This window comes from Ciconia boyciana, chromosome 2 (assembly GCF_034638445.1).
Source record: "Ciconia boyciana chromosome 2, ASM3463844v1, whole genome shotgun sequence".
Lineage (NCBI taxonomy): Eukaryota > Metazoa > Chordata > Aves > Ciconiiformes > Ciconiidae > Ciconia > Ciconia boyciana.
Window position 1 is genome coordinate 162539908 of NC_132935.1, and position 17585 is coordinate 162557492.

At 39.9% G+C, this 17585-nt stretch overlaps 1 protein-coding gene across 1 annotated transcript in view; it reads right to left on the minus strand.

The window, feature by feature from the left end:
• Positions 1-17585, minus strand: part of SCN5A (sodium voltage-gated channel alpha subunit 5) — a 218687-nt gene that overhangs the window by 164404 nt on the left and 36698 nt on the right. Inside the window, exons 2-5 of the mRNA XM_072851539.1 lie at positions 12814-13132; positions 10967-11085; positions 5451-5540; positions 1877-2005 (exon numbers count right to left, since the gene is read on the minus strand). Coding sequence (XP_072707640.1) covers positions 1877-2005; positions 5451-5540; positions 10967-11085; positions 12814-13080 — 605 coding nt within the window. The 5' untranslated portion in view covers positions 13081-13132. The remainder of the gene's footprint in view (positions 1-1876; positions 2006-5450; positions 5541-10966; positions 11086-12813; positions 13133-17585) is intronic.

The following is a 17585-nucleotide window of genomic DNA, read 5'->3' on the forward strand; positions in this document are numbered from 1 at the left end:
ATAATGTGGACAGAATTTAAGGGATATCCAGACCTTGTCTCCCACTGACTGTTCAGACTCGAATTTCAGTGACAGTAAATGAGATGCTCCCAGAGGAGTTCTGCAGAGCTGGGGGTGATGCCCCAACCTCTGCCCAAGCTGAGAAGATGAGGTGGAGCAGATGCATTGCCAAGGCTGCAAGCTGTGACTCATCTTGACCTTTTCTCTGCTCCTTTCTGCCTCGCTGTCAAAAGCCTCCTTCCTTGTAGAATAGAGGGAACCCATGCACAGAAGATCTCTGTTGTGCTGAATTCAGAGACCTGCAAATGAACTCACATCCCAACTCACAAACAGATGAACTATCGTACCATGCTTTTACCAGCTGTCTGATGGACAGGAGAGCAGGTTGGTGACGCTTTGTGTTGTTCTGTCCTGCCTCTAAATGTTGCAGGAGAATTGCACTTAGCACTGCTTGAGGAAAAGTTTAGCTGAGAAAAATACCTAATGTGTGCTGACCTCCAAAAGCTCCTCCCCATCTGCGTTGCATTTTTTTTAAAAGCTTATCACAATGGCCAGATGTCAGTTCAGCCAAATCCATAGGAATGTAGTAACAGATACCAGGATCTGGCCTAGGGCTGGCTTTGATCCAAAGCCTACTAAAATAAATGGGAGTCTTCCCAATGAAGTCCACATAAGTTTTACACATCTTCGTGCTGTTCCTCTGCTAAATGCTACTAAGAACATCGGTCCTGATCCCTGCAGCCTACCAGAGTTTTTCTACTAAATTCAGTGGCCCTCACTGGTGTTTAAACTAAGTTTGGTTGAACATTTTTTACCAATTTTGGTTCCATTCAGATGTCATGGGCCCAGGAGTTCAGCTCAAATATCAGTGCTAGCAGGCTTGCATCTCACCTAAGGCTGTGAATTATGAGGTTTAAAGAAGGCAGCGAGAACTAAACTAAAACCAGAACATAATATAGGTAACATTAAGCAGAAAATACAAGGAGATCAGAGGAAATCCTTCTACGATTAGGAAACAGGGACTTTCGGGGAATCCCTACTAGCTTCCACTTCAAGATGACATGTTCTCTTCATGTGCTTTTCTCTCTTCTTTGACTATGAAGAAAATCTGGATTTCTAGCTCAGCTGGAGATACCGACAGTGTCAGACATCTGCCTTTGGCCAGAGCTTGGGCTGACACTGTGTCCGCTGCGAGCGTTGGCTGACTGCTCCCCTACCCCTGTGTATTTTTAGCTGTCTAGATGCCACAAATCCATCAGCTCCTTCAAAGCACCAGAAACCCACATGTCCTGAGTGAACTCTAATAATCTAGGTAGAAGTACATGGCTGAAGGGGAATATCATTTGGGGGGCCAAATTTCTATTCCCAAGATACATAACAAGTTTCAGAGGCCTTTAAATTCATTCCCTATAGCAGTAAAATAGTAATTAATTTCAGGATGAAGAGGGTTTGTGAAGTGAAGAATGCGAAAACAGCTTCGGTGATGTTATGGATGGATAGATTATAAATAGGGATTTAAATACATGGGTATTCAGTCACACTTCTTACACTTCCTGTTCAGGGGTCTGAAGCTTCCCAAAACTACATTAGGTAGGCCAGTATTGTTACAGATATTTTACAAACAGCTCTCTCTGTGGACCACAGAGAGAGTAAATAATTTCTCCAAAATAGTCTAGTGAATTGAGAGAACAGAATTGAGGACTCCTCTGACTTCTTCCTCTGAAACCACTCAGGAAAACAAACTCCATCCTAATATACTTCAGCATTTTCTCATTTTCAGTACAGTTTGAGTGACAAAAGGAGAACAGCCAGACAATTTTTTTTTAAGTTCTATTGCATATCGCTGTCTTGAAATATATAAAGTAGTGCTACTTACGCCATAACAATAACACTGAAATCCAGCCAGTTCCATGGATCTCGAAGGAAGGTGAATTCTGTCATGCAAAATCCTCTCGCCAATATTTTTATCAATGACTCAAAAGTGTAAATGCCAGTGAAAGTGTACCTGGGGAATAAAGTGGCCAAGATAAGCAAGAGCATTAGCAAGCAGTAGATGGCAGGAATGGCAGAGGCACACTCAACACAATCCTACTCCCATGAGATACTCCTGCCCATCTCTTTGGGGTTGCTCATGTGAGTCATGGCTGCAGCACTGGGCTGTGAATGAGCAGCTTCATGTGTGGACCAAGGAGAATGTAAGAAATGGGAAAGTGCTCAGGACAGCCACAGGATGAAGATAATTTTCACCACAGGGTGTACCTTGATGAATCCTCACTCATTAAGTCAAGTATGAATACTACACTACTAAGCTGTGTATTGGGACTTTTGAAGCTCTGCCTGCAATTGCCAGTGAAAGAGGAATGGATTATGCCACATTCCTTGTTGTTTCTCTGATTTGAAGGAGGGTGGTTGTTCCATTCATACCTCTCATCTCTTCCTGCCCATGCCATTTTGAAGGACAGCAGGTTAAAAAATGTCACCACTAGGTTTTATTAGCTAAAAAGGGTATTCTTCATGCAACTTCCCTTGCATTTCACTATCCATGGTAAATCACACCAGCCCTCAGAATTAAACAACAGAATGCCCTGAAAAAGAGGAAAACAACTCCCACCCGAATACTATATGTAGTAATTTTGACCTGCTTGACAGTAAAAGAGACACAAGGGTGGTTTTTTCCCTTAGTAAGATAAGTTGTTTATTACCAACAGCCTCTTGACTGTGATGATCTTGGATAGAACATTCATCTTACCTTTTGTAATAAAGATGATGCTTGTAATAAAATTTAGCAAATTCTCTGTGGAGGACAGTAACGTATCTGACATAACATTCAGACTTGTATTCACCCAGGGCTCTACCTACCATCAGACATACTTCAGGGCATACAACACCTCTTTTTTAATGTTTCTACCTGAGACACCTAGCCCAATGGGACTAGGTATTCTAGGACATACCTTAATAAAAATAATAAATGTTTAGTATCCACCACTGGCATTCCCTACCCCTGTTCTCCAAATGAAGACTCAGGTGATACCAAAGCCTATTAAAAAAAAACCAAACACCTGAAATCCCATAAAACACAAATCTCATAAGTCATGATGTTAGGGGCTTTCACTGGAAACACTAGCTTGAGTTTTCTGTTCAATCCCTAAACATCAGTAGCTATAATGGTGCCATCACACACAAAAAATTATAACAGCTGGGATTCCTGTTTGGTAAAAAAAAAGGTGTAAATAATTAAAGGTGGTAATATAAGGAAGAACTTCATTATGCATAAAAAGGAAATATCTTCTCTTAGTTGTATTCTGATGATCTGCAACTGGGCACACATACAGGTAGTGGCAAATCTCACACCCTCCTGCCATCATGTCACACAATAGAGCTAGTTACACGTTATAAAACCTCAGTACGCTTCATCTTAAAATGGAGATTAGCAGGACTGGTTTTGTGCAACAGTGGGTGCAAAATGTTTCTCATATCTCCTCTTTGACCATACACCTAAGCATTATCTTGTATCCAGCTTTTCATGGCTCCTATTTAGTTTTGCTCTGGTATTTCAAATATAGGTCATCCATGTGACAGTCTCTTTAAGCATGTGTATTCAGTAATACATGCAGAAAACACATGCAAAGAACTAAAAAAAATACTTAACAGTACATAAGCTCATTAAAACGATAAAGCACTTGTATTTATTCAGCATGTCAGATGGTTTAATTGATTGTATAATCATCATCTAATTCTAAATGGATCGAGCAAAGTCCTCCAGCAACTGAACAGCTTCTTTAACAACAGGAGTCAGGATTTTTTAAAAATTTTTAGTGGGGGTAAGTTGAATTGATTTCTTTTTTCAAAATGGTAAGGAAAATGTTTTAAAGGAAGATCTAGGACAAATATTTGCACAAGGTAACTCTTGGATCCCCTGTGAGTCTCTGGAACAGCAGAACAAAATGGATTAAATGTATCTTTTCCAAATCCAATATTAATCAATTTGAATTAAAGTTTATCGGGTTATTTTGCTCCTCAAAAGTGCTTGCCTTTGATTTCATTCTATGCATTTGAGGAGGAAAAGCTGAGAGGTATGAGAAGACACAGGAGAAGAGGAAACATGGAAAGGAAGGGATTTACTCCATGCTGCATGGGTCCATTTGCATTTGTGCTCTATGTTTCTTGCATGCCCTGCTTGATACACTGATAACATCATCCACATTTTCCTGCCTATGGAAGACACAACATACACTTTGATATTTTCCTCCAGAATGTTCAAATTCCCAGCTGTAGACCCACTGACCAAATTTTGACTCACATGGATGAGATGTCCATGTTTCAGCTGAATACATCATGGCTATGGTACTGTGTGGCAGTTTTCAATAAGAAAAGGACAACGTCAGGGGAAAAGGAAAGTCACAGACATACTTGAGGGTAGTAGACTATGCAGAAATACATGAAACATCCTGGGATTAGGATGCTATTGTGATCGGATGAAATATTTGGTTCAGTGCTATCTATAATTAGTAATTTACAGCCTAGAAGGTGTGCGCTGCATGATTTTATGAAAGCTAAAATAAGGGCATTTTACTGTCTTTCCTTACAGCCATGAGTAGACCAACCACCAGGCTACGGAGCAGCAGATGGCTGTGTTTATCATATGTCAGTCAAAAATAAAAAGTGTGTTCCGATTGGTTCAATGAGCCAAAATAATTGTTTAATGCACTGTAGGTTGATTAGCTTGTGCATCTGGTAACTGTTTCTAACAGGAATATTTTAAAGCAACTTAAAGAAATTAACTCGGCTTTCTGAAGCCCATTAGTCTCTTTTAAAATTATTTAAAAAAACCACCACCACCACCACCAAAAACCCTTCAAGTGATATCTTTGCTATTTTTTCTGAAGGTTTGACAAGCTAAAAAGACAGGAATCCTCATAAAAGTGTTCCCAGACAATTTTATGCTTGCTCATAAAGTATGCCTACCAGCGATTACAGTGGAACACTTCTCATGATGTGCTCAGTCCAAACCAAACTTTTGCTTCCAGTAAGTTTCAGTTTAAGGACAGAACTAAGTATGTCCAGGAAGTATTTTCTGAAATAATTCAACTTAAACTCCATCAGCCTGTTCTAATGTGTCCAACTATCAAACCTCTTGCATGGAAACTGTGGAAGGCTGGACAGTTTCAAATGGAGTTCTCCTCATACGTGATTTCATTCAGAGGTAGCATAGCAGATGCATGTAGCAGTAAGTATAAGCTTGGTAGACTAAAAATTGTTAGTTGACTTACTAAGGGAGTTTTCACAGGCAACAAACACCTGGCAAAATATTTTGTCAGGATGGATACTATGGTCAATATTACTGGAAAGAAATTAGACAGCAGCAAACAAGATGAAAAGAAGAACATAACAAATGGAAGAGGATGGACAAGATAAGGACAGGGCAGCTGTAAAATAGCAAGGATACTTACTCAACATATTTATTCCATGACGGAGTCTCTGATTGTGCCATGAACACACAATTAGTTAAAATAGTGCACATAATAAACATACTGAACAATGTAAATAAGTGAATTAAGGAAAATAATGCATATGTTATAAGACTTCATAAATTTTTGTCATTTCACAGAAGATGTGACGGCTCACTCATAATTTGCAAGATGCTTAAAAACCACTATAGGCATTTGTTTGCAAGTGCATAAGGAAACAAATAATTATATAAACAGAGAAAAAACGAGGGATTCTTCCCTGCTTTTTTTTTTCTTTGCCTACGTCTTTTACACATACTTTATACAGCAAACAAACATACTGACTCTGCAGTCTTCTGAAAATACAATGCCCCAAATTTACAGCTGTCTTGGTCAGATGACAATGTGCATAGGTGCACAACTTTGTATGAAAAGAGGGATTAGTCTCATTTAAGCATCTACAGAAAAACCTGTGTCTGCAAATTCCCATTTTATTTTGCATCCTGAAACATTTCTCAGGCAGTAAGGCAACTTATAAATCTGGTCATTCTAATCTCTCTAATGGGCTTGAGGTCTCGCTTTCAGTATAAAGTTTCACCAAAAGCTAATATGAGTTTCAGAGCACTAATTTTAAGGCTTGGTCTGCAAACCCGATGGGCAAATACACAGTCTTGGTCTGCAAAGCTGACTGCCTCAGCTGAGGCACCAGTTTCCCTAATTGGAGGCTAAAATGAACCTCCCAAGTGTATAGTCCATGCACTTAGCTGCTAAGCTGAGGCCATAAATACGAAAAGGAGCACCCTAAATCGAATTCCTGAAATTGAAAACATAGTTCACTGAAATGCTCTCCTAAAAGCACATGCCACTTTCTGTAAAAAAATTACAAAACATGATGGGATTCTCCTGCATAAATAATAGGTCCCATGTTACTGGAGAAAGTTTAACTAATGAGTTTAAGCAGAGAGAAGATAAAGCAAAGGAAAACAGCCTACAACTCAGTCAATAGGTTGGGACCCTTCTCAAGGAAGAACAGTAGCATCCAAGTGTAAATTTCTTTTGCCTTCTTTAGGAAAAAAATATTTTTTTTTGTTTCACCCCTTTACTAATCCCTTTGGTTGTATTTTTTGTTTAAGAATAGCTATCAAAGAATATAAATTCAAAGGTATGTCCTGAAATGTTTGCATGAAAATTGTCCTTTCGCAGAGCCAAAATCTCTGCTGAATACAGAGTGGAATGTTTTCCAACAGGCCACATAAGCAACTACAAGGTTAAATTGGTAGTAACCAACCTGTGTATTCCCCAGCGCCATCGCAGAAAGCAGTAATTGAACTCAAAGAGACTTCTCATCTCACAAACATTTTCCACTTCTGGGGCCAACACCTCCTGCTGAAGGACTGGATCTGATATCCAGTCGCATTTTCCCAAGTCAGCCTGAGATACGTTTCTAAAAGTTCTGTCCATCTGGTTAACACAATTACGTTGTAAGCTGCAGCTAGCCTGGAAAACGCTCAATTAATTTTTCAAATACAGTGAAATGCTATGAAATGCTATGAAAACAATAATTGTAAAAAAGAATGTTATCTTCAGGCCAGGCCAAACAAATACTATCCTCCAACTGAATTCCAAGCAAGGAAATTCCTCTATAACCACCCATTTTAGCATCACTGCTCTGATTTATACATCCCTGTTTCCTTGTGGTATAAGCTGAATCTAACAGCTTTCCCAGATGCTCACTTCTAGGCAGGTGTGATCACCTTCTTATTGAAACACCAAATTGAATATACCAGAGGACGCAGGCTGAAAATGTAAGGGGTCAGCTTTGGGACACCAAATGCACTATGAATTCAAACTGAGTTTCATGACCAAGCTGAAAACTACAAAGAACACAAAAGAAAGAAACATTTCAGCTGGTTATGCACTAAAGTCAGAGATCTGTGTTTAAAGAAAGAGAATACAGAAATTCCTACAGAATGAGAATTAGCATTCCTTCCTGCAATCTAATGCAATTGTTTGCATTAGAAAAAGTCAGTGATTTTGATCTACTCAGGAAAAACAAAGTAAAGGAGATGAAACTGAGATAATCTGTATTAGCACCATTGTCTGTTACCTATCTTAGAACTGCTATTAATTCCAGTTTTTGAAAGCCTACTGATCCATGAGTTGACATGGCTAACACATCCAGAAGTATGGGTTGGAACTCTGTTACGGACCACAAACCAAATATACTAAGCTACTCATCAGGATCCTTTCTGCAATAAATTAAACCTATTACTTCCAATTTGAAGTTATAGAATAGGCTTTGAGCAAACTGATTCTGAAAGTAATAAATTTTATCTTCTATACAAAGATATTGAGTCAAACATGGCATACTTCTATTCTAGACTTCATTATGATGGATAATTGTTAATTAGCAGACTGAATATTAGAGACTCTTTAAGTGATCATTGCCAAATTACATATAATATGTGCAAGCAAAGGTTAGTCCCAATCAATAGTACATATAATTGGTGCTTCACAAGGTCTCATTTTCCCTTACGGAGGAAAGTGTGTAAAATCAGATGGGAGAAAATTTGCAAGCAGAAAATATGAACAAAGAATGGAAATTCTTTAAGATTTTTTTTTTTAATGGGCCAGAATCCATAGTTCTAGCATCAAGGAAGGTAATTTTGGCCAAAATCCCATTCTGGGTCAGTGTCAAACTGAGAGCAACTATGTATAACACCTAGAAAAACTAGGAATAGCAATTGCTGTGGATTTTATACAGGACAGCAAACTGCTTGGAGAAACTAAGGACAGGTCAGAATGGTCCTTGGCTTGCAGGCAAGAAGAACTAAGAGGAGTCTTTTAAGCATAAGGCATCAAGGGAATGTTAGCAGTGGTTTAATCTTATTAATAGGTGGAGATAGTAAATAAATATGTTAATAATAGCTAATAATGATGCAGAAGGCAAAAGGGTTCATCCAATACTTCTGTTTACATTTGATATAGATGGGATCCAGACCTACACTCCCCATGTCCTCTGTGACAGAAACGGACTAAGGCCTTGTTCTGGGCAGCCGTCTGGGTCATGGTCCTTTCATGAGGACTCCTGGACTCTGAAGAAGAGGAGAAATACCTAGAAAAGGTTTAGGGGTATGTTGTTAATTGAAGTAATTCACATTACTAGGAGGCTGTGGATGTTTTTTTCCCATGGAAGGTTGTGTATTTGAATGACTAGACTAATCAGGCTTGGCTGGATGAGCAGTGAACATACAGGATCTATCCTGCCTGAAGTCTCAGAGGAAGAATGCCATATACAGCTACTTAACCAAGAAATGTGACTCCCACACTTCTATACAGGATGAGTTTACTCTGTCCTCTCTATTCTGTTCTACTGTTGGCCTTCAAGGTACAGTCAGTGACTGGAAATGGAAATATGGCATCTACTAAAGAAGTTGCTTCAGACACTTATGTGACAGGGCACCATTTGTTAATGCTCTTTTTTGGCTTTTACCCTGGGGAAAATAAAGATTGCTTGATTACACTCACGCAAGACAATAGATTTGGTTCCCACATTCATGTCTGTGATATTATCTGCTTTGAGTACTTGCCGATTCAGGCTCCTTTCTGCCTGGAATATTGACTGCCTGCTCAGCCAATTGGCCTTTGTGTTTCAGGTTGATGTGAAATGTCTTTATCGACAGAAAACAAATCAGTGCCTGATGCAGGAACTTCACCGCTGTTTCGCTGGGACTGGAGCTGTTGCCTCCTGCCTGTGCTTGCCAAAGATTGAGCTGTTTGATTTCCTGACATTACCAACACAAGGTGATAACTTGGGTCTTTCTGGAACTAAAATGCTATTTGCATTGTGACCTTCCACTCCCAAAATTTTACACTCCTTATCTGACCATAGTTCTGTTCCTGACATATCTTTAAAATTCACTCTTCTGTGTTCTTTGTCCTTCGAAGTAATGTGATAAGGATTTATTGAATACCTATCTTTTGGTCAACTGCTACCAAGGGCATGTAGTTCCTGTGTATTACACATACCTGTGACCTCTTGGGTTCACCAGCCAGTGAAGAAGAAAGTGAGCAGAAGACAGAACAGGCCTCCAAAGCTGGAGCCAATATTCACACATACATGCTTTTTTCTAAGAAGCTAAATTTTCAAATTCTCTTAGCCATACCCGTGCAAACTCATTGACCTCAATTAACTTCAGCAAGGCTGTGCTGATGCAACTGTACCTAATAAACACTGTTGGGCTCTGGGTAAGCAGCAGCATGTGCTGTAGTGCTTGCACGTATAACCTGATCCCTAAGCAAATCTCTCTGCAAAATTGTATGCTGTATTCTTAGTAACCATACTAATGCTTTGGCTGATACCACATATTCATTTTGCATAGAATTATTGTTACTAGAAGCTTCACCTATTTTTTCTCTTGCTGGAATATCTATATTCTCACTTTTTTTTTTTCCTACTGCATGGACAACCACTGGGAATCAGGTTTCTTTCCATATTTTTTTCCCTGAAATTTGATAATAAACCAATGATTCTAAGATGCTACCTGCTTAGTATTTATTAGTTCTTTCTGGTGGACATGGGCATTGCAGATGAGGGATTGCCATCACTAAAACATCACATGATCATCACAGCAGCATGTGGAGTCTGAATTATCACTGCCATGTCTCCCATATGCACTGTAGAGAAAGCAGGCAACTCATGAAAAAGGGTGTGGTTTTAGTAACGTTCACACAAAGCTGAACATTTGGGTCAGTCTGGTCTTCCAGAGAGATATGACTATGTCAGAATATAATGTTTCTGTGGCCACGTTAAAAATACAAGCCAAAACCAACTGCTGCATACATATATATATATGCATATATATATATATATATATATATCTATATATCTTGCATGACTTCAGAACTAGAGCTAGGGGAAATCAGGCATCTCCCTTCCATTGAAAGGTCCAGCAGGCCAGCCTGTGCTTTCATTCCTAGCTGGATAACACATTGCAATAAACAAACTAAAAACCCAACAAAATAATTTTTTAAATGTTCTGTTTCAGGAGAGCAAAAAAATTCAGTTCTGAGGCAATTAAAAATTAAATCGCACCTGCATATGGTGTCACAGAGTCTCATGGGAGAGGTTGCTTAAGTGCTCAGTAGCGAAGGTCTCCATCAGTGTAGATTTCCCCAGGTGTGCTCCAGCCTCCTGGTTCCCTTCCTTTCTAAGGTACTACACCCAGTACTAAACATGATCAGGCCCTTCATACTCTTTAAACCTGAGTAAACTCACCAGACTCTCCAGTGCAGTTCACGTTATCTGATGCCAGTAGTACAATATAGTTATTTTCATAGCTCACCTAACAATATCAAATGAAACAAACCAAAAATCCAAGTGTGTTTTTGCTTGTGCAAGCAAATTCAGCCAAAAGACTTAAAACAGCTTAATGAAATAAAATGTTTTCTGACTTCCATCCATCTATGTTTAAAAAACATATAAAATACACAAGAAGGGAAATCAACAGAAAGGATATGAATGTACCAAAATTTTAATTGCTGCTCTTCTGATTGGATGGAAAGGACTAAGTATATACAAGGCAGGAGTGGCACTAAATCGAAAGATTGTCTTCCCTTTGTTCAGTACTATAAATGTCTGGAAAACAAAATAGAAAATGAGAACATTCAGTATTTGCATTTATGCTCAGCTTTTCCCAGCCCACGTCCCATTGGGAAATTCCTGCCAGTATCCCATACTTCTTCCCCACTGCCTCTCGAGACCCTCAAATTCCTTTTCATTCAGTGAAGAGTTTTGTCCAAAACCTTCCCAGCAGAACTGTTGCCTGTCCTATTGCAGTATCCCAATTATTTTTTCTTCCTTCACTCCTTACAGGGTCCTGTGCCATCACCTCCATCACAGGGCTGGGAAGAGAGTGGAATCACCTTTAAAAATAAAAAAATGACTGGAGACTAAAATGTGGTGGAGGGACTTTTATGATGCTCTTCTTCCCAGGTGCTGGGAGCCTTACTATGTTGTTACTCCATCTTCTCTACCTTGAGCACTTTGTTGCTCTCAGTCGATGTTTTTTGTCTCACCAAGTAAGAAGCTGCATGAGGCACAGCTCCACAGAAGGATCTGACCCTGGCACTGAGGCACTGTCATTGTACTCAGGTTAATATGGGCAGAGGAAACCAATACTGTGAGTTATCTTAATCCAAAGCAAAGGTGAATTGGATGCTGGCCCAATTTACAGAGCTCTGAAGATGCCCCACCATGCACAGAGGAACTAATATTCATTCAGAGACAGGATCAGGACACCCAATAGATAAACTCTAAGCAACTCACCCACCTTGAGTCTAAGAACTTCATGACACTAAAATTGCAAATCTATATCCTGCTGCTTTTGCCTGGGGATAGCAGTCAAATTAAAAGCTAAATAAATTCTGGCCCTTCCAGGTAAGTAATCTATTTGTCTTTATCCATTTAACTTTTATGCGGTAGTTCTTGCACCTGTTTCTACACTGTTTTAATAGAAGCAGCATTGTGGTCATATTAATTCATTGTTTACAGGAAATAGCATAGCCCAAAGTCAGGAACATCAGTACCTGAAAGAACTGGAAGCTGCCTAAAAATACTGTGCTTCCAAGCCTTATTTTGTCCCCCGTGTTGCGAAATGTTTGGAAAGGGGAATGAACTGTAGTAAGCAACCAGCCCAGCTCTGCTGTCAACAGCCTTTTGACAGAAGCTGTTTGCACTGGTGTGGCTTTGGTCCAGCCTACACGTGATTTCTCATCAGGTGATGCTCGCTTTGGGACGAAGCTTACCCTTCTGCAAAGTGCCAGCATTGTGCATGCTATTCACATCTCCCTTCAGGTCTATTTTGGTCATCTTAAATGGAGTTGATCTATCCCTCAGCAGGAAAAGAACGGCTGCTCTCCAGGAACAGTTGTGGAGGTGCCTCCTGCTCTTATGCAGAGTGCTAGCACAAGACTCAAGTCACCCAGAAGCCCTTAACGTTAAGGGGCTTAAGTGATAAACAGACCTGTGAAGAGTCAAGGCTCATGCAGAAGGCAAGATAGGGTAGATAAAAACCTCTGGCTTAATTTAACTCAGCTACTGCTCTGCTCTTTTCAGACACTGTATATTCATACTCAGAGTTATCTGAAAAAAACCCAAGTTTTAATTATGCTTTTCATCCTTCTTTTCCCTCCTGCTTAGATGTTTTCTGGGAGCCGCGCTCATGCCGAAACTCTGGTCCTTAATCCGGAAAAAAATATTTTTACTGGCTGTAGAAAGATAAAAACCAGAGCCCTCAAAACAGAGATAGTGTTTATGCAAGTCTTTAGCAAAAGCAGAGAAGCAGGATGGCCGGCTGGTGCTCACCTTACGATCATTGTAGAAAGGGTCAAGGTCCTCCAATGGCTCCCCAATGAGCTCTGGAGAAACAGTCCCATAGATATCGGGCAGCTTCTTGCAAGCTTGCAAATCAAACTGAGGCTGAGGTTTCTCTTCTTCACCCAGCTGCTCTCTGTATTCCTGCTTTGCATTCCTTGCAAGCTTCTCCGCAATTCGTTTCTCAATAGCAGCCAAGGATTCAGGCGTGAACCGGTGGAAGCTGTTAGTACCCGGTGGTAACAAGAAGTCAGCCATCTTTTCATCCTGCTTTGTCTTTACTGGTCTTTACTCCTAGTAGTGGAAACAGCTGAAACAAAAAGTACCAAAGGTTAGTGACAGGAGCAAAGCAAGAACAAAGCTATCAGAATGAAAAAAAATAACCCAAATAACTTGTAGGCTATCTATTATCAGGAAACCCTTCATCTGTTTTTATGTGGTTAGTAGAACATCAAGGAAAACAGAAATGACTGAAACTGTAATTTCAATTAGGAATCGCGCGTGATCAGAGCTAAAAAGACTTTGTAGATAGGCTGTGGAGTATTCTTAAATTTTTCAGTCACTTGGGATCCTAAATCCAAAATAAAGAGTAACTTAGATTCATACAAGCTTAAGTTTCATTGAAAACCACAGGTATTTGGATTCCTAACTCATTTTTGAAAATGCAGCTCTGGGAGTGGGTGAACAATGTGCCTAAAATGACTGCAAGGCAGATTTAAATCAGTCGATCTCTGGCCACATGATGCAAACTCTAAAAATGCCCCAGCTGTTCTATTCCAAATTTAAAGAGTGAAGGGTCAAGTAGAGATTCTTAAATCACGTAGAAATTCTTCATAATCTCTGTCTTAGGCTTCTGCAACATAATTTTTATTTTGTTTTTGGGATAGGGAATACCATTTTCAAGACATCTGTCAAGACTTTTGAGCATTTTCTTCTCCTCCACACCCTACAATCTGAAGGATGTTGGAAGCCCAAATGTGCCTGGCAAAGCCCTGGGACCTTCATGAGAGCACTCCAAGCTTCTGAGATGCTGAACAGCCACTGCTGCATGTTCATCACATCTGAAAACCAGGCTCCTTCCATCCAATACCAGTTTGAACATCTAACCCAAACCTGTGAGGTCTGACCATCTTGGGTTGATGGTGCTTCACTGCTAACACTTCCAATTCCCACCTGAATGAAAACAAGTGAGAATTGCCACATCTCTTCAACTTACATGAATAAAGCCAAGCGTGAAAAACACAGCAGAACAAAAACCCCTCTTGTATCTGCACTAAACAACATGGATAGCTGTGAAAATTAATGTAAAACTACTGTTTGAAAAGGAATGAAGCTTATTCCTGTTCTAGTAGCCTGCACAAATCCATCCAAGTTCACTGAAGCCATATTGTGCAATTTAATAGTGACTTTAGTGGCATGTTTTTCCAGCAAGAGAAACCCTCACTACGCAACAATTAAAACTCATTTCACAGAAGAAACACAGCCCTTGTGTTTTTTTACCACCACCAGACCATTCATACTAAATCAGAATATAAGCTGGTGACAAACAAAATAGTAGATTTTGAGGTGGGCTACCCTATTGCATTTGTCGATGTGTGCAGGATACAATTCTTTGTTCAGCCACAATTGTTGTTTTCTGCTTTCAGATGGTATTTGTCTGTTTACAGTGGATAGTTCCAGATAGTTTGCTTCTATTAGGCTCTGTGATGACAGCATTTTTGTCAGCAAACAAGACTTTAACTGGACTCTGCATGACAAATAGCATATTTATTGACTCAATTTATTTGAGTAAAGTACTCTTTCAAATAACTACTGTTTTTCCTATTCTGACTTCATTTTAAAATGAATTCATTAAATTGTCATTGATCACAGTCTATCATACAGGAATGATTTACTGGAGCCTGTGCATTATACTCTGCATTACTCTTGTTTGAACAAGCAGGGCTAAAATGAATTAGACTTCCTGGAGTTTGGGTATTCTGACTTTCCTCTTTATTTAGATTTATTCTTTTTATTCCTTTCCCCTCTCCCCCCACTTCATTTGTTTTATCCCCTTCCTCCTGAAAAACAGGAAATTAGAAGCTTTCCCACAAATTGAGTTTTCTTATGCTCAATGCTTTGTGACTCAGCACCAGTGCAAGCAAATAAAATTTCACTTTCTATAAATGACATCAGTACAGGTGGCCAGAGAATTCTCAGAGTTTTTTTGTCATTTCAATTTTTGTTTCTTCACAGTGAAGCCTGTCTCAGTGCTGAAGGGGACAACAAAAATCAGTGGCCAATCAGTACTTCTGGAAGGGCACAGACTAGGTCTCTAAACGGGAGAGGAGATCACTGTGGGCTGTTTGTTGAGGTCTAGATAATCATGAGCGCCGTCAAGACGGTGAATGGGAAGTAATTGTTTATTTTTTCTCATAATACAAGAATGGAGAAATTTCAAATGACATCACAGAGCAGCAGGCTTGAAACAACCACTGGAGCCATTTCCCACGTGGTGCAGAGTTACCCTGTGAAACTTGTTGGCTGCAAATGGCAAGGATTCACAAAGCCACAAGACAAATCCAAGGGCAAAAGATCCATTCATGGCTTTAAACACAAAGATGATGTCTCTGACTGAGAAAATCCCTTAGCTGCAGAACCTGGGTGCATGCAAGAAAGACTGCTTATGTTTGCCCTATTTTTACACTCTTCCTAGGCCACCAGTTTGGAGAATCCCATCATCTGATCTTACGTGCTTTTGTCCTTACGTAGCACTAATGCCAACACAAGACAGCCTATGCTGCCTTGGGCAAGGGCTCAATCTGCCTGCTGACTCTGTGGCTGGCCTGAGCTTGTGCAGATGCAGAAGCACACAGAGAACCAAAGTTAATACTCTCGTACATCTGCAGGTGCTTGAGATCCGCATCGCACCAACTACCTGCTTCCAGCGCTTCGGAGCACAGGCTGGCTGGCTGCCTCCAACCTACGCAGACATTCCCTTTGCTGGAAAACTGGTGGTAGGCACCTCTGCACCACCTTCTCCTTATAGCCGAACTGAAGGCATGGCCATATAGCATGAGGGACAGAAATTACTCTACTGCGATGATAAGAGAAAGTGTGGAATGTCTCTACTAAGTGCTGCAGTTTTCATGGGTGTTGCTTGATCACAAAAACTGAATCTTCTCCAGAATATTCAGCACCCTTCTCAGACTTCCTTAAAGGCTTCCAAAAGAAGCCATTCTGGCAACAGAACTGGTCAAATTTAAAAAAAAAAAAGGGGGGGGGGATGGTGAGGGAGATAAAATAGCTAGAAAGTTTTAATTCTTTTATTTTGAAAAGGGAATTATTTTTGCTTAAAGCTTTCTCTTATTAGAAAATTGAATCAACTTCAAACTGGTCAAAAACAGATCTTTTCAATTTTGTCTACAAATTTCAGAAAGATGCCTAGCTGCCTAGGAACAACTGGAAAATCCTACACAAACTTCATTAGAGCTTTTGCTACTCTTCTATTTACTTTTCCTTAAAAAAATTACATTTTCCAGCATCCTTATGACTGAAAAATCTTGACAGGTTTTGTCTTCATATTGTATATAAGTTAAAGTTCCAAATTTTAATATATATATTTAGCCTAATTCTTTTTCAATTTCATATGCTTTCAGGAAATGGACAAGATAATTTCCTGGGTCCTTTCTATGTCTAATTTCTTTTAATCTATGAATTGCAAACATTTCTACAAATAGCCAGTGTTAGCCCAGATGTTTCTTAAAAGAGTAAGAAAGCACCACAACTTAAAAAGGGAAATCATCAATGACTGAATCAAAGAGCTGGAATGCCATTTCTTAAGAGATAATAGCTGTTGTGACTCACGTTTTTACAATATAAGCCTGGATTTTTCCATTCCTATCAGGCATATTTTTGAAGTACAAGGCTTCAAACACATTGTTTCTGTGATATCACCATGCACAGAATGAACATTTCCCTCTTGCTTTGTCTTTGTTAAATTCAGTTAACATCGGTTCTTGCTGATAAAAATGTACTGGTTATGTAAACAAAATGTGCATACGAAAGTAAAGCCCCAAGATGCATATTTTCTATGGCATGGCAAGAAGTGAGAACAGTACAAACAAGCAAGATATTGCTAGCACCTGTATTTATTCAGAAAGATAAATGTTGTTTTCCAGTACAGTTTTAGCCTTATTCTCATAGGCTTCAGCCACCCCAGCTCAAAAGACCTTTCACACCATGACCTGCATGCCCTACAAGCCTTTCCCTGACTCCCTGTGGATGGGTGACCATCACCCAAAAGGCCACTTTGGGCAATAGGTTGCCTGCAGGGGCATAAATACAAGGAAAGTGGGTCCTGCTCACCTCCAGCTGGCTGCCCTCCTGCACTTGCATAGGCTTTGTGGACTCGGACCACAACCCTAGTGCCTACAAACCCCTTATGATGGCCCAAGATGCTGACACGAGCTAGCAGGGAGGTGACTCCCTCAGAGCCACCATCCCCCAGAAGCAACAGGGGAAGCAGAGGCTGAGGTCCTTGCTGTGCACTACAACTGGTTGGACACTGACTTCAGAGAAGCCACGGCTTCTTGCACCTCCATCTCCTGTTTGCACAATGGCATAGGATTGCTTGCCTGGTGTGGTATCAAGGACATGCATGCATATATTTCAGACACTTGGCAATGATAATAAAGGAGCCAAACTTGAAGATCAACAGTGTGAAAGTGGTGCTCACAGGCTAAAGGTTAGATACGATCAGAAATGCTCATCTTGAGTAGGAC